Source organism: Pristiophorus japonicus, chromosome 21 (assembly GCF_044704955.1).
Source record: "Pristiophorus japonicus isolate sPriJap1 chromosome 21, sPriJap1.hap1, whole genome shotgun sequence".
In the NCBI taxonomy this organism is placed as follows: Eukaryota; Metazoa; Chordata; class Chondrichthyes; family Pristiophoridae; genus Pristiophorus; species Pristiophorus japonicus.
Window position 1 is genome coordinate 34,899,160 of NC_091997.1, and position 15,553 is coordinate 34,914,712.

General features: G+C 47.4%; 1 protein-coding gene across 1 annotated transcript; it reads left to right on the plus strand.

Annotated features, from left to right (window-relative positions):
* Window positions 1-6,508: 6,508 nt before the first annotated feature.
* klhl11 (kelch-like family member 11) lies at window positions 6,509-14,713 on the plus strand. Its single transcript, XM_070864607.1, has 2 exons — window positions 6,509-6,912; window positions 12,007-14,713. The coding sequence occupies exons 1-2, from the start codon at window positions 6,545-6,547 to the stop codon at window positions 13,589-13,591; spliced, it is 1,953 nt and encodes a 650-aa protein (XP_070720708.1). The 5' UTR covers window positions 6,509-6,544; the 3' UTR covers window positions 13,592-14,713.
* The last annotated feature ends 840 nt before the right edge of the window (window positions 14,714-15,553 follow it).

Genomic DNA, 15,553 nt, shown 5'->3' on the forward strand with positions numbered 1-15,553 from the left:
GAGAAAGAAGTCCTGTACACACTGTAGGAACTCCATTCCCTTATCCCCTTTACCTACCTCTCTGTCTGGTTAATATCAGGGTAGTTGAAATCCCCCATGATTACTATTATATATATTTTTTTATTCATTTCCCTAATTTGTCTGCATTAGGTGGTCTGTAGACTACACCTATTAGTGTGATTGATCCTTTATTATCGTTTTATCTCTATACATATGAATTGAAATATGTTAAATTATGAAGGGCCTAGATAGAGTGGATAGGAAAGACCTATTTCACTTAGAAGGGAGGGCAATAACCAGGGGCATAGATTTAAAGTAATTGATACAAGGATTAGAGGGAGTTGAGGTGAAATTTCTTCATCAGAGGGTAGTGGGATATGGAACTCACTGCCTAAAAAGGTGGTAGAGGCAGAAACCCTCATTACATTTAAATAGTATTTGGATGTGCACTTAAACTGTAACCTACAGGGCTACGGACCTCGTGCTGGAAAGTGGGATTAGGCTGGCTAGCTCTTTTTTGGCCGGGACGGACACGATGGGCCAAATGGCTTTCTTGTGTGCTGTAAGTTTCTATGATTCTATGAAAAGTAAAAGATGGGTGTTACATTAAAAACTTCAATGAGTTTGAATAAAAGTTTAACAATAATTCAATACCAGATTTCTGATTGGTCCTGTTGGAGGCCAAGAACTGATTTCTGATTGGTCCACTTGGAGGCCCAGACCTGATTTTTGATTGGTCACCTTAGAAATATAGAAACATAGAAAATAGGTGCAGGAGTAGGCCATTCGGCCCTTCAAGCCTGCACCGCCATTCAATAGATCATGGCTGATCATTCCCTCAGTACCCCTTTCCTGCTTTCTCTCCATACCCCTTGATCCCCTTAGCCATAAGGGCCATATCTAACTCCCTCTTGAATATATCCAATGAACTGGCATCAACAACTCTCTGCGGCAGGGAATTTCACAGGTTAACAACTCTCTGAGTGAAGACGTTACTCCTCATCTCAGTCCTAAATGGCCTATCCCTTATCCTAAGACTATGTCCCCTGGTTCTGGACTTCCCCAACATCGGAAACATTCTTCCCGCATCTAACCTGTCCAATCCTGTCAGAATCTTATACGTCTCTATGAGATCTCTCTCATCCTTCTAAACTCCAGTGAATAAAGGCCCAGTTGATCCAGTCTCTCCTCATATGACAGATCAGCCATCCCTGGAATTAGTCTGGTGAACCTTCGCTGCAATCCCTCAATAGCAAGAATGTCCTTCCTCAGATTAGGAGACCAAAACTGTACACAATATTCCAGGTGAGGTCTCACTAAGGCCCTGTACAACTGCAGTAAGACCTCCCTGCTCCTATATTCAAGAGATCACCAACACCAGTATATTTTCTCATTGCTCATCTGTTTCTCAGTAAGTAAAAAAAAATTTGTGGAGTTGGACTGTCGGTCCGGCGGAGTTTGCAGGTTTGTGGAGCGGTCGGGGTTGGCTGGCTGGGGGCTGGGAGTACGGCAGAGAGATCGTGGGGGGGTGGGGAGAAAGAGTGGATCGCGGGATCAGGCCAGCATTTGTGGGAGTCGGCAGTGAGGAAGGACTTCAATTTTCTCATGTCGGAGGACTGGGCCGCGTTCTGCACATACGCTCCCTGACGGCAGGAATGATGCCGAACGAGGGGTGGTGCCGGATAAGGGAGTCCGGGGATAAGGGAGGTCCAACCTGTATGTACTAATCTACAGAATGCACAAGTCTCACACCATTCTTACTTGAATATAAATCGCCAAACCTTCAGTGTCACTGTAGTCGCACCATTAACACAAGGTCTGCAACAATTCGCAGTGAGGGCCCACTACCACCATCAGGGTAACTAAGGCAGACCAATAATTTGCTTCCTTGCCCATGTTGCTCACATAAAAGCACAAATAAAAACTTATTTAAATGATTACAATAACAATAAAATGGTAGACACGTGTTACACACTGCAATTTATCACTAGTGTTCCAGAATTTCCTGTACAACACTGGAGTTCTGAGTTTCCTTTCAATTGAAACTGTAAGACATGAATTTGTGACCTACAAAATGCAAATATAATAGATAATAAGCAACCATATCCAAGTAAAACTACAAATGGTCAAAAACATTTTGCTGATCTTTAGATCTGAATCATGCACGTAACAGACATTTTAGGGTTAATTTTCCAAATTTGCATTTCGACAGTGAAGCTTTCTGCAGCAGGTAAAATTCAGAAAAGTATCCTTTCTATGCCTATTTTGTTTGACTTGGAAGCAGGTCTGTTTGTTCCAAGGACATCATAGAGCACATTCTTTCCTTTATGAGTGCAGGTTCACAGTTCAGTGATAACTGTTTTACACTGTTTTACCTTGGAGGGTAAGCTGCATTGAATGGGGGGGGGAGGGGAGGGAGGAGGGGAGAAGTGAATCATAGAATGGTTACAGCACAAGAGGACATTTGGCATGTGCTGGTTCTCTGCAAGAGCACTTCAGCTATTTATTTCCTTCAGGTACTTATCCAACTCTCTTCTGAAAGCCACGTTGAGTCTACCTCCACCACCCTTTCAGGCAGTGCACTCCAAATCCTAATCACTCGCTCCATAAAAACGCTTTTCCTCATGTCGCCTTTGGTTCTTCTACCAATCGCCTTAAATGTGTGTCCTCTGGTTCGCAACCTTTCCACCAATGGGAACAGTTTATTCTGTCTGGACCCCTCGTGAATTTGAACAGCTGTATCAAATTTTCTGTCCACCTTCTCTTCTCTGAGGAGAACAACCCCAGCTTCTCCAGACTATCCATGTAACTGAAGTCTCAATCCTGGAACCATTCTCATAAATCTTTTCTGCACTCTCTTTAAAGCCTTCACAGTCTTCCTAAAATGTGTTGCCCAGAATTGGACACCATATTAGAGTTGAGGCCGAACCATTGTTGTATAAAGGTTCATCATAACTTCTTTACTTTTGTACTCTATGCCTCTATTTATGAAGCCCAGGATCCCGTAAGCTTTTTTTAACCGCTTTCTCAACCCACCATTCCACCTTCAACGATTTATGCACACATACCCCTGGGCTTCTCTGTTCATTCACCCCCCTTTAGAATTGTATGCTTTAATTTATATTGCCTCTCTGTTCTTCCTACCAAAATGTATCACTTCTTACTTTTCTGTTAAATCTCATTTGTCATGTGTCCGTCTATATCTTCCTGAAGTCTATCACTCTCCTCTCCTCACTTCACTATACTTCCAAGTTTTATGTCATCTGAAAATGTTGGAAGTTGTGCCCTGTATTGTCCAAGTCAATAATATACCAAGAAAAGCACTGGTCCTAGTACCGACCCCTGGGGAACACTACTGTATACCTTCATCATTATAGGCAGTCCCTCGAAGTTGAGGAACTCGATTGTATACCTTCAACAACTTCGGATCCAGGCTGCCACTGAAATAAGGGATGGTATCAAATTGAAAACAAAGACATACAATGTGGCCAAGACTAGTGGGAGGCCAGAAGATTGGGAAATTTTTAAAAGGCAGCAGAGAACGACTTAATCTACCTTCCCCGCAATCATTTTTTTATGAAAGTAAACTAATATGAAATATAAAAACAGCCAAGAGTTTCTACAGGTACATAAAAAGGAAAAGAGTGGTTAAATTAAATGTTGATTCCCTGGAGGATGAGACTGGAGAATTAGTAATGAACAGGGAAATGACAGATGTTGAACAAATATTTTGTATCGGTCTTCACGGTAGAAGACACTTAAACATTCCAATAGTGGATAATCAAGGACCGATACGTAGGAAGGAACTTAATACAATCACTATCACTAATGAACTAGTACCAGGTAAAATAATGGGACAAAAGGCAGACAAGTCCCCTGGGCCTGATGTCTTACATCATAGGGTCTTAAGAGAAGTGGCTGCAGAGATAGTGGATGCATTGGTTGTAATCTACCAAAATTCCCTGGATTCTTGGGTGGTCCCAGCAGAATGCAACACCCCTATTTTAAAAAAAGAGGCAGACAAAAAGCAGTAAACTATAGACCAGTTAGTCTAACATCTGTCGTTGGGATAATGCTGGAGTCCATTATTAAGGAAGCAGTAGTGGGACATTTGGAAAAGCATGATTCAATCAAGCAGAGTCAGCATAGACTTTTGAAAGGGAAATCACGTTTCACAAATTTGCTGCCGTTCTTTGAGGATGTAACGAACAGGGTGGATAAGGGGGAACCAGTGGATGTGGTGTATTTGGATTTCCAGAAGGTATTCGATGAGGTTACTGCACAAGATAAAAGGTCACGGGGCTGGGGTAATATATTAACATGGATAGAGGATTGGTTAGCTAATAGAAAATAGAATTGAGATAAATGGGTCATTTTCCGGTTGGCAGTGACTAGTGGGGATTGGTGCTGGGTCCTCAACTATTTACAATCCATATTAATTGGATTAAGGGACAGAGTGTAAGGTAGCCAAGTTTGCTGATGATACAAAGATGGGTGGGAAAGCAAATTGTGAGGCGGACACAAAAAATCTGCAAAGGGATATAGATAGGCTAAGTGAGTGGCCAAAAAATTTGGCAGATCATCATAGGAGTCCTTGAAATCGAGGAAGGCTTGCTTCCACTCTAAAAGTGAATTCTCAGGTGACTGAACAGTTCAATACGGGAATTACAGTCTCTGTCAGGTGGGATAGACAGTCGTTGGAGGAACAGGTGGGCGGGGAGTCTGGTTTTCTGCATGCTCTCAGCGACGAGACTCGAGGTGCTCAGCGCCCTCCTGGATGCTCTTCCGCCACTTAGGATGGTCTTCGGCCAGGGACTCCCAGGTGTCGGTGGGGATGGTGCACTTTATCAAGGAAGCCTTGAGGGTGTCCTTAAAACGTTTCCTCTGCCCACCTGGGGCTCGCTTGCCTTGTAGAAGTTCCAAGTAGAGTGAATAATGTGGCACGCCCAACGGAGCTGGTCGAGTGTGGTCAGTGCTTCGCTGCTGGGGATGTTAGCCTGATCAAGATTGGTGCGTCTATCCTCCCAGGGGATTTGCAGGATCTTGCGGAGACATCGCTGGTGGTATTTCTCCAGCAATGTGAGGTGTCTACTGTATTTATGGCCCACGTCTCTGAGCCATACAGGAGGGCAGGTATCACTACAGCCCTGTAGACCATAAGCTTGGTGCCAGATTTGATGGCCTGATCTTCAAACACTCTTTTTCTCAGGCGGCCGAAGGTTACACTGGAGGCCGTGTTGAACCTCGTTGTTGATGTCTGCCCTTGCTGATAATAGGCTCCCGAGGTATGGAAAGTGGTCTATGTTGTCCAGGGCCGTGCCGTAGAACTTGATGATTGGGGGTCAGTGCTGTGTGGCGGGGTCAGGTTGGTGGAGGACTTGTATGAGTATTGATGGAGTATAATGTGGGAAAATGTGAGGTTATCCACTTTGGCAGAAAAAATAGAAAAGCAAATTACAATTTAAATGGAGAAAAATTGCAAAGTGCTGCAGTACAGAGGGACCTGGGGGTCTTTGTACATGAAACACAAAAAGTTAGTATGTGGGTACAGCAAGTAATCAGGAAGGCAAATGGAATGTTGGCCTTTATTGCAAGGGGGATAGAGTATAAAAGCAGAGAAGTCCTGCTACAACTGTACAGGATATTGGTGAGGCCACACCTCGAGTACTGTGTACAGTTTTGGTCTCCGTATTTAAGGAAGGATATACTTGCATTGGAGGCTGTTCAGAGAAGGTTCACTAGGTTGATTCCGGAGATGAGGGGGTTGACTTATGAAGATAGGTTGAGCATATACACATTGGAGTTCAGAAGAATGAGAGGTGATCTTATTGAAACTTTAGATAATGTGGGGGCTCGACAAGGTGGATACAGAGAGGATATTTCCACTCATAGGGAAACTAAAACTAGGGGACATAGTCTTAGAATAAGGGGCCTCCCATTTAAAACTGAAATGAGGAATTTCTTCTCTGCGGGTCGTGAATCCGTGGACTTCTCTGCCGCAGACAGCTGTGGAGGCTGGGTCATTGAATGTATTTAAGGTGGAGATAGACAGATTTTTGAGCGATAAGGGAGTAAAGGGTTATGGGGAGCGGGCAGGGAAGTGGAGCTGAGTCTACGATCAGATCAGTCTTGATCTTATTGAATGGTGGAGCAGGCTCGAGGGGCCGAATGGTTGACTCCTGCTCCTATTATGTTCTTATGTTGTTTATATTCCACGGGCTTCAACGTTGCTGGCGAGCGCCTATGTGGCAATTTGCCCAACGCCTTTTGGAAATCCACGTACACCACGTCAACCGCATTGCCCTCATCGATCCCTCTGTTACCTCATCAAGTTAGTTAAACACAATTCACCTTTAACAAATCTGTGCTGGCTTTACTTAATTAATCCACACTTGAATGGGGAGGGGAAAAAGAGTGCACAGTGATTGATGACATATGGAGCGTAGGCTTGGATGACGTGTAAAAAAAGGTGTGCCCAATGACTGATGACGTGTGAAAGAGATGTGCACAGTGACGTGACCAGGAGTAGCGGTTGGGGAGCGCCATGGCGGCGGCCCAGGAGCAGGCGGACGGCGAGGCCGAGGAGTTCGAGTCGAGGAGCCACTGCCTGGAGCTGTCCCGTCGTCAGAACGAGCAGAGGAAGCGGGGCCTGTTCTGCGACCTGACGCTGGTGGTGGGCGGCCGCGAGTTCCGGGCCCACCGCTCGGTGCTGGCCGCCGCCACCGACTACTTCGAGCCGCTGCTGGGCGGCAACTTCGAGGAGTCGCGCTCGGAGCGGGTGGAGATGCGCAAGTGGAGCACGGAGCCCGGGCCCGAGCCCGACACGGTGGAAGCCGTCATTCAGTACATGTACATCGGCACCATCCGCGTCTGCACCGGCACCGTGCATGAGGTGCTCGAGCTGGCCGACAGGTGAGCGCCCGGGCTCCACAGCCATTGGTCAGCGGAGATCGGGGCTCGACAGCCATTGGGCGACGGGGATCGGGGCTCGACAGCCATTGGGCGACGGGGATCGGGGCTCGACAGCCATTGGGCAACGGGGATCAGGGCTCGGCAGCCATTGGGCAACGGGGCTCGACAGCCATTGGGCGACGGGGATCAGGGCTCGGCAGCCATTGGGCAACGGGGCTCGATAGCCATTGGGCGAAGGGGATCGGGGCTCGGCAGCCATTGGGAATCGGGGCTCGGCAGCCATTGAACGACGGGGATCGGGGCTCGACAGCCATTGGGCAACGGGGATCGACAGCTATTGGTCAATGGGGATCGGGGCTCGACAGCTATTGGAAGGGGGATTGGGGGTTCGACAGCTATTGGTTGGAATTAGGGACACTAGCCATAGGATAGTGGGGACTCTCCGGTCAGTGGGAGTGGGGGGTCTCCTGATCCATTGGGCGGTGGAGATCAGGGGCTCCTCAGGCAGTGGGAATGGGGGGCTCAGCAGCCATTGAACTGGCTCCTATCTAATCATAGCCAGCGAATCACCTGCAACGGCTTCTCTTCCCACTCCTGTGTCGTTACCTCTGGTGTCCCCCAAGGATCTATCCTTCGCCCCCTTTTTCTACATGTTGCCCCTAGGCGACATCATCTGAAAACACAGCATCAGTTTCCACAGGTACGCTGATGACATCCAGCTCTACCTCAATACCACTTCTCTCGATCCCTCCATGGTATCTAAATTGTCAGACTGCTTGTCCTACACCCATTACTGGATGAGCAGAAATTTCTCCCAACTAAATATTGGGAAGACTCAAGTCATCCACCACAATCTCCATTCCCTAGCCCCCGACTCCATCCCTCTCCCTGGTCACTGTCTGAGGCTGAACCAGATTGTTCGCAATCTTGGTGTCATATTTGACCCCGAGTTGAGCTTCCAGCCACATACCTATGTTATCCACTGTTCCCCCTAGTTTTTTGGGAGTGCGAAGTCCCTTCAATGGACTGCACGGCCCGGTCAGAGTTTTGCACGTGTCGAAATTGCACATTGGAAAGCCGGTCCAAGGCGAATGGAAAAGTAATTGGATGGTGGGGCTCAACAGTCATTGGACAGTGGGAATGGGTGATATCTGAGGACTGCAATTTGTTAACAGCAGCACACTCCAGGCAGTGCATTCATTGGGTAATGGGGATCAGGGCAGTTAGGATGGGAACGTGGCAATCTTTGTGGTAAAGAAAGAACAAAGTTGCATTTGCGTAGTAGATTATTTCCTCAACATTCCAAAACACATCACATCCAGTTAATCATCTTTTGAGATGCAATCACTGTTGTGTGGTGATTGCAGTGCAATCCTAGGAAATGGGAGCTCTGTGATCATTGGGCATTTGGAATTGAGGGCAACCCTTTTAACGGCTAACTAGTTTATATAGTACTGAACTGTCAACTTAAATTGCCCATAGTTGTAAATGTTATAATGGGACATTTATACACTTATGAGTGACTCTGTCACTCCTTATTACTGTTGGTTGGAGATAATCTCGAGGCAGCCTTCTGCAGCAGTAGGACACTAGCAACTGTGCGTAATTTGCTTCAAGTCCCTGCACTTTTTTATTTATAAAAACAAAAAACCTTGCTCGCTGCATGATTCAGCAGGGTCTGGGTTAAATGGTGACTAGACAGTGTCTTGGTGTTCTAAACTTTGTATTCATTGCTGCTTTTTGGGTGCTGTGGGAGTTACTAAAATCTGCTGCAGCACAGAATAACACGTTTCACCAGACTGAGCAAAGGGCTGGCAAGAGTGTGAGGACTTATCTAAACTGCAAATTTTAAAAAAGACATGGTGTGCAAATTTACATCACAGCCTGTGTCACATCATTTAATAAACAAACCTACTGGAACTAACATATCGACGTTTAAATTCTGCTATCAATTTGGGAATTATTACTTACTTTTGAGAATCCTGGGTAATGCTCACCGTGCAGACACATCCCAAGATTGAAATCCAAGCAAGAAGACCAGGCAGGTCGAGAACTGCTGTGTAGGGAACATCAAGTTTACAGATTAAAAAGCTGTGGATTGGAGAAGGAAGCACAGTCTGAAGGAGTTTGAGTTCCTGGGAAAGGATGAGTTGGAGCAAGAGATGTGTGAGTCATGATTTCAACCAGGAGGAGAAGGAGGAAGAGTATCTCAGGCAGTGCTTTGGAAGCGAGAGATGAGTAGCGGCTATTGTATTGATTTAAATTGAGAGCTGGTTGCTCTTTAACATGCAAAATCCCAGTAAATCCCAGTGACAATTGGGAGTTGCAGACAGTAATGGGTAGCTGAGTGTGCTGAATTTTACAGCCAGATTCCTGAAGCATCCTAAAGAGAAGAATCCCACAAAACTCCCGCTGATCATCTTTAAAGCCCAAATTAGTTTGATTAAAAGCAAACCTCTGCTCAACTGAAGTTGCTGCAATGCCACTTGGAAGTCGGTGAGGTGAGTTGGACTCAGTGATGTGCATCTAAAGTATCTGGTTGTAAAACAATAACCTTAATCACATGCTCTATGTGATGTTCCTGATTGCTATCCATAGTCCCTGCTGGACAGTGTAGGGGTGTGTGGATGTCGAGTGAGTTCAGCTGCAATGCAGAGCAGCTGCATAAGTGAAGCAGCGAGGGATGGGAATAGTCAGTACCTGTGAATTTATACCCCAATAGACACTAGCACTTTCAGCAGAGCAGAGAAAGAAAATTGAGAACATAAAACTTAATAACAGACATCAAAAGTGTAGACAACTCTTTTTGTGGGAATTCACAGAAACACTTCCTTTGTGAGTGATGTCCTGGAGCGATTGCTTTCAAGTTGACATGACATAAAGCTATTTGGCTGCTGTGCTCTGTAACTTCCTATTGAAAATACGATATGTCGTTTTTTTTAAAAAAACTTAAGATCTCATGTTGTTTTGCCCTTCCTGTGATGTCTGGCAGGCTGCTCCTCAGTCTAATCTAGCTTCAGTTGCTTATGGGCTGTGCAGTCAGCAAATAAACCTGAAGGGTGACAGTGACAAGTGCCTGATACAAATGTGTACTAACTGACGGATTAACTCGCAGCAAGTTCCGTTCACCCAACCCCCTCCACCCCACCCTGTGCTCGCTGACCTGCAGCCCCCAGACCTGCAACACCTCAATTTAAACAATCTCATCCTTGTTTTCCGATCTCTCCTGTGGCCTTTCCCGAACCGATTTCTGTAACCTCCTCCCACTCTACAACCCTTCGAGATCTCGCTGCTCCTCCAACTGTGGTCTCTTTTATATCACCGATTTCCATCGCTCCACCGCACAGCTGCCTGGGCCCTAAGCTCTGGAATTCCTTCCCTAATCATCTCTACCTCTCTCCTTTAAGACACTGCTTAAAACCTACCTCTTTGACCAAGCCTTTCCTAATATCTCCTGCGCAGCGTCTTGGGATGGTTTACTAAATTAAAAGCACAATTGTGTTGTTGGCTGTATACCTTTTAGTACTACAACAATTGCTTCCATTTCTGCAGTGTTCATGACATGCAATGGGTACCCTGAAACACTACATGGTGATAGATAGCGATTAGACACCAAGTCCACAGAGGGAGAATGAACCGAGACGATCAGGCGGGGACAAATAAAAAGTAGGGTCTTAAAGAGGTTCTTGAGACCGAGAGGTGTTGGTAAGATTAAGATATTGAGGGAGGGACTTCCAAATGTGACTGAAGAAGCAGTTGCTGATGGTGGAACGCGGCAGAGAGCAGAGAAGGCCAGGGATAGAGGGTGTGCACGAGAACACAAAGCTGTGGTGGGATTTTATAGTGAGATAGAGAATCTCAACATTGATTCTTTGTGAGCTGGGAAGCCCATGGAGCTTGACTAGGAGGACTTATTGTGTGTGAGAGCATGGGTCATAGGATTCTGGACTACTTGCTGTTTAGGGATGGTAGAAGTGGGAGTGTTGAAGTCTAGCACAAGTGACTAAAGTATGGAGCATAGTTTTGAGGGGATGGGGGTAGGAAATGATGATGTTGAGTGGTGAAAGGAAACTGTTGTAGTGACAAATTGGAAGCTGAGCTCTAGATCAAGTCATACACCAGGATTCCATGTCTCTGGACTAAGCCTGAAGTGACAGCCAAGTTGAGGAAATGGAGTTGAGGCTGAAAGTATAATGGTATCTGTGGGTGCTTAAGAACATGACTTTGGTTTGCCCATTAAACTGGAGGAGGGTTTGGCTTGTTCAGGTCTTGGAACATGAGAATAGGAGGAGGCCATTTAGCCCCTCGAACCTCTTCCGCCACTCAATGAGATCACGGCTCTATATACTTCATGTTGCATAAACAATTGAAGTTTGTGGGATGGATAGAGGAGGTGGTGAGATAGAGCTGGCCCTGGGCTTCATTAGGACGCATGTGAAAGTTGTATTGTGAAGGAGAAACATTTGAGGAGCCTGGAGTGATCAACATTATCAAAGGCAGTAGAGAGGATGAGGAGGCTGTAATTGTGTAAGATGTTGGTGCTGTGAATGCAAACATGAAGTTATTTTTATTTTTTTTGATGCCCTGTTTTAATATTGTGGAATTGCTTCCGGTGGAAGTGGTTCTGTGGTGTGATCCCCATATCCCCCCCTTTTTTTTTCCAAATTCAGGAACAAAGTATTAGTGTGTAGCTGCTGTTCTGGCCATGGACTTCCCTGATGCTGTGGCAGGATCTGTACAAGCCAGACATTGTACTGCACGCTCGTGTGCCAGAACAGCAGCTCTTCCTGTGGCAGTCACTCCAGTCTGAACCCAAGCAAGCAGAAGATCTTTCCACTAGACTGCCAGCTTTCTCGCCACTCCCTGTTCAAAGCCCTCCATTTACTTTGCACCCCTTTCTTTTTATGGCTCTGGTCCTACTTTCCAGAGGTGTAAAATGAAACCACTTTGGGTGATGGTCTATACCCCCTATTTCATGCAATATAAAGTTTATGTGGTAACTTAATATTTTGCATGTGCTGTATTTGCTTTCAAATGTACTTTCCATCGGTGTCATTTACATGATTTTCCAAAACTGCCATTTCCTTGTTCCAGATTCCTCTTGCTCCAGCTGAAGGAATTCTGTGGGGAGTTTCTGAAGAAAAAGCTGAACCTCACCAACTGCGTGGCAGTTCACAGTTTGGCCCACATGTACTCGCTGGACCAGCTGGCATTGAAAGCAGCAGACATGATCCGCAGGGATTTCTCCAAGGTGGTCCAGGACGATGAGTTCTACACTCTACCTTTCCACCTGGTCAGGGACTGGCTGTCAGACTCTGAAATCACAGTGGACTCTGAGGAAGTTCTGTTTGAGGCTGTGGTGAAGTGGGTGCAGCGGAACCCAGAGGAGAGGGAGAAGCACTTTGAGGAGCTGTTCCAGCTCCTGCGGCTGCCTCAGATGAAGCCCACGTACCTAACCCGGATCATCAAATCCGAGCGACTCGTGGCCGATAACGCCGGCTGCCTCAGGCTCGTTTCAGAAGCGGTGGAGGGTCACGCGCTGAGGTCGGAGAATCTTCAGCCCGCCAACCTGGATCACTGGGCATCCCACGTCGTATCGTTCCAGCCTCGCTTCGGGCAGAACATGGACATCATCATGGTGGTGGGTGGTGTGTCGGAGGGTGGGGATTATCTGAGCGAGTGCGTGGGGTACTTCGTTGACGAAGATCGATGGGTGAATCTTCCCCACATTCACAACCACCTAGATGGCCATGCTATGGCCATCACAGAATCCCACGTGTACGTGGCTGGCTCCATGGAGCCTGGGTTTGCAAAGACGGTGGAGAGGTACAGTCCAAACAGAAACAGCTGGGAGCAGGTCAACAACCTGATCACAAGGAAGCATTCCTTCGGCCTCTCAGCAGTGAAGCAGAACCTGTACAGTATTGGGGGGCACGGGAATTTCAGCCCGGGCTTCAAAGACGTTGACGTTTACGAACCCGAACAGGACAGGTGGCACCACCTGGAGTCGGCCCCCAAAATATTACGGGACGTCAAAGCCATCAGCGTGGAAGATCGTTTTGTGTACGTCACCGCCCGCACTCCTGTGGACACCGATAACGAGGACGGGCTGGAGACTGTGAATGCAAAGTACGACACTGACACGAGGCAGTGGCAGGACGTGGAGTCTCTGCCACTACTCGATAACTACTGCGCCTTCCAGATGGCCATCGCCACCACAAACTTTTACCACACGGCCTCCTGCTGCCCCAAGTGTTACCCGGTGACGGACGGCGAGGCCAAGCAGAAAATCTCCAGTATGACGGCCGACGAAATCCTGGAGAGCCTGCCGCCTGAAGTGCTGAGCATCGAGGGGGCGGCCATCTGCTACTTCCGCGATGATGTCTTCATCATCGGCGGCTGGAAGAACAGCGACGACATGGACAAGCAATACCGGAAGGAGGCGTACCGCTACTGCTCGGAGAGGAAGCGCTGGATGCTGCTGCCTCCCATGCCCCAGCCGCGGTGCAGGGCAACCGCCTGCCATGTGAGGATACCTTACCGCTACCTGTACGGAGCACAGAGGTATCCCATGCCGCAGAACCTAGCCAGGCAGCGGGAGCGGCTGCAACAAATGCAGCAGCTGCATCGGCGCTCACTGAGCCTCCGGCGGCAGCTGCAACCTCAAGTTGAATGCTAACCTGAAGCACTTCTGCGTGTGGGGTGATCTCCCAAACATTCCAGTCCCAGTCTCAGTCTGACTCTCCACAGCTAAATATAAAGGAAACTCAGTGTGGAATTTGTTGGCGATCAATGCTAACTAGAATCCCTTGCCCCTCCCAAAAATAAACTGCAGTGTCAATACAAATTTTAAAGACAGTTGAAAGTGGGGGCAGTGTGGAGAGTATTATCTTCATACACAGCTGTTCTATAATGGAAATAGGGGTTAGTGTCCCACCCAAATGGACGGAATCAGTCATCAAATGAGACTGACCTCCATATGTTTTTCTCTCTTACTTCCTCTCTGTCTCTGTCTCTGTCTCTCTCTATCTGGATGACACCATGCAACACAGTTTCGGGAATATTTATCTATGTGGTTGAACCACTTTTGGATGGTTTACTGAATCCTGACACTTGGGTTTATTGTTAAGAGATGCTGCCTCTTCCTACGTCACCCTCCATTCCCAGGCTAGTGGTGGTCATGTGCCATTTCTAAAAAAATGTCTTGCCTTGGTGTTACCCTTGTAACCTTTCATTGACATTTTTACCCCCCTCAACCCCACCCCTTGTATTTGTTGAGACCAAATTTGACTTCTTCCACAAACCCCACTTTATTTAAAAGTGCAAAAATCACATGTTTTCTTCTGCCTCCTTGTGCAGGTGGGGCAAGAAAGGGAGCCTGATCTGTTGAGCCGTAGTCATTTCCTTCGGCTGCCACTCAACCATGTGGCCACTGCCACCTGCTGCACTCCATGCAGTTGTGTGACGGCTTTCCTCAGTATCTGTAATGATCAAAAGCCAGGACGATTGAAGACTGGAGAGCCAGTCTGATGGGCATCATGAAGAATGGAACCCGTGAAGATCTAGAACCGGATCCTGGGGGATCTAGAACTGGGAGCGGCCTGGAACCGAGCCCTGGGGAGGTGCAGAACCGAGCACGAGGGGGAGATCCAGAAGCGAGCCCTTTGGGGGGCGGGGAGCCGGAACCGAGCCCTGGGGATTCTAGAACCGGGCCCTGGGGCATCTAGAACTGGGGGTGCTCTGGAACCAAGCCGTGTTTGGGGGGGGTCTGGACCCGAGCACTGGAGGGGAACGATCCAGAACAGAGCCCTGTGGGGGGGGGGGGGGGCGCGATCCGGAACTGAGCCCTGTGGGGTATTCGGACCCGAGCTCTCGGGGGGGGGGGGGGAGGGGGGGGGCGGCGATCTGCAACGTATTTGGCTGAACAGTAGAAGTAAATTTGTTGGATCTATACTTGTGGCACAACTGACTTAGAGACCAAGACAATTAGGCCTGAATTTTCCAATCATGACCCATTAGGCAGAATAAGTTACAGTCAACACTTGGAAAACCTAGGCAAGATGCTAACCAGCATAGGTTTCCCTAAGCACTTTGGTTATTGCAAAAAGCACTTTAAGCTGATGCTTGTTAACTTGAATGGATCACACTGACACCACGCTGGACCTACTGGGCGATCTCCTGAAGGTGGTTTCCATTTCAAGCTTTAAAAGCACTCGCATTCCGTTTTACTCGACTTTTTTATTTTGACCAAACTATAGGTCAGCGAATACTGACTCACTGGTCCAGGACCCTGATATCTGGCCTTTTAGGGTAGGCATGTTAGTGTATGCATTACACCTTATTTTTGGCTTTCAGCTTGGGCTGAGCAGGGAAGGGCTCAACTTTTCAATAAGGGGCCTGACGGTTGTTTGGTTTGGTGGTGGGGGGGTGGGTCACTGCTCTGAACGACTAAATGCAGAGCCTTCCCATCTTTCTGTTCTCCCTCTTCCTTCCCACACTCGGTCACAGCTGAGAGTTGGGCCGAGTTTGGTTTGTATACTACATTGCTTTAGACGCAGTAGCACTTGTGTGCATCGTTTTTACTTCGTTGAACTCTATCCTGTCCTATCTGATCACAGCTCTTTGTGCAGACCTCTGAACT

Bases quoted from the DNA above. Each gene is read 5' to 3' on its own strand.
- klhl11 (XM_070864607.1), top strand. From the start codon at position 6,545: ATGGCGGCGGCCCAGGAGCAGGCGGACGGCGAGGCCGAGGAGTTCGAG. The intron at 6,913-12,006 runs GTGAGCGCCCGG...TCCTTGTTCCAG, and splicing joins GTGCTCGAGCTGGCCGACAG to ATTCCTCTTGCTCCAGCTGA.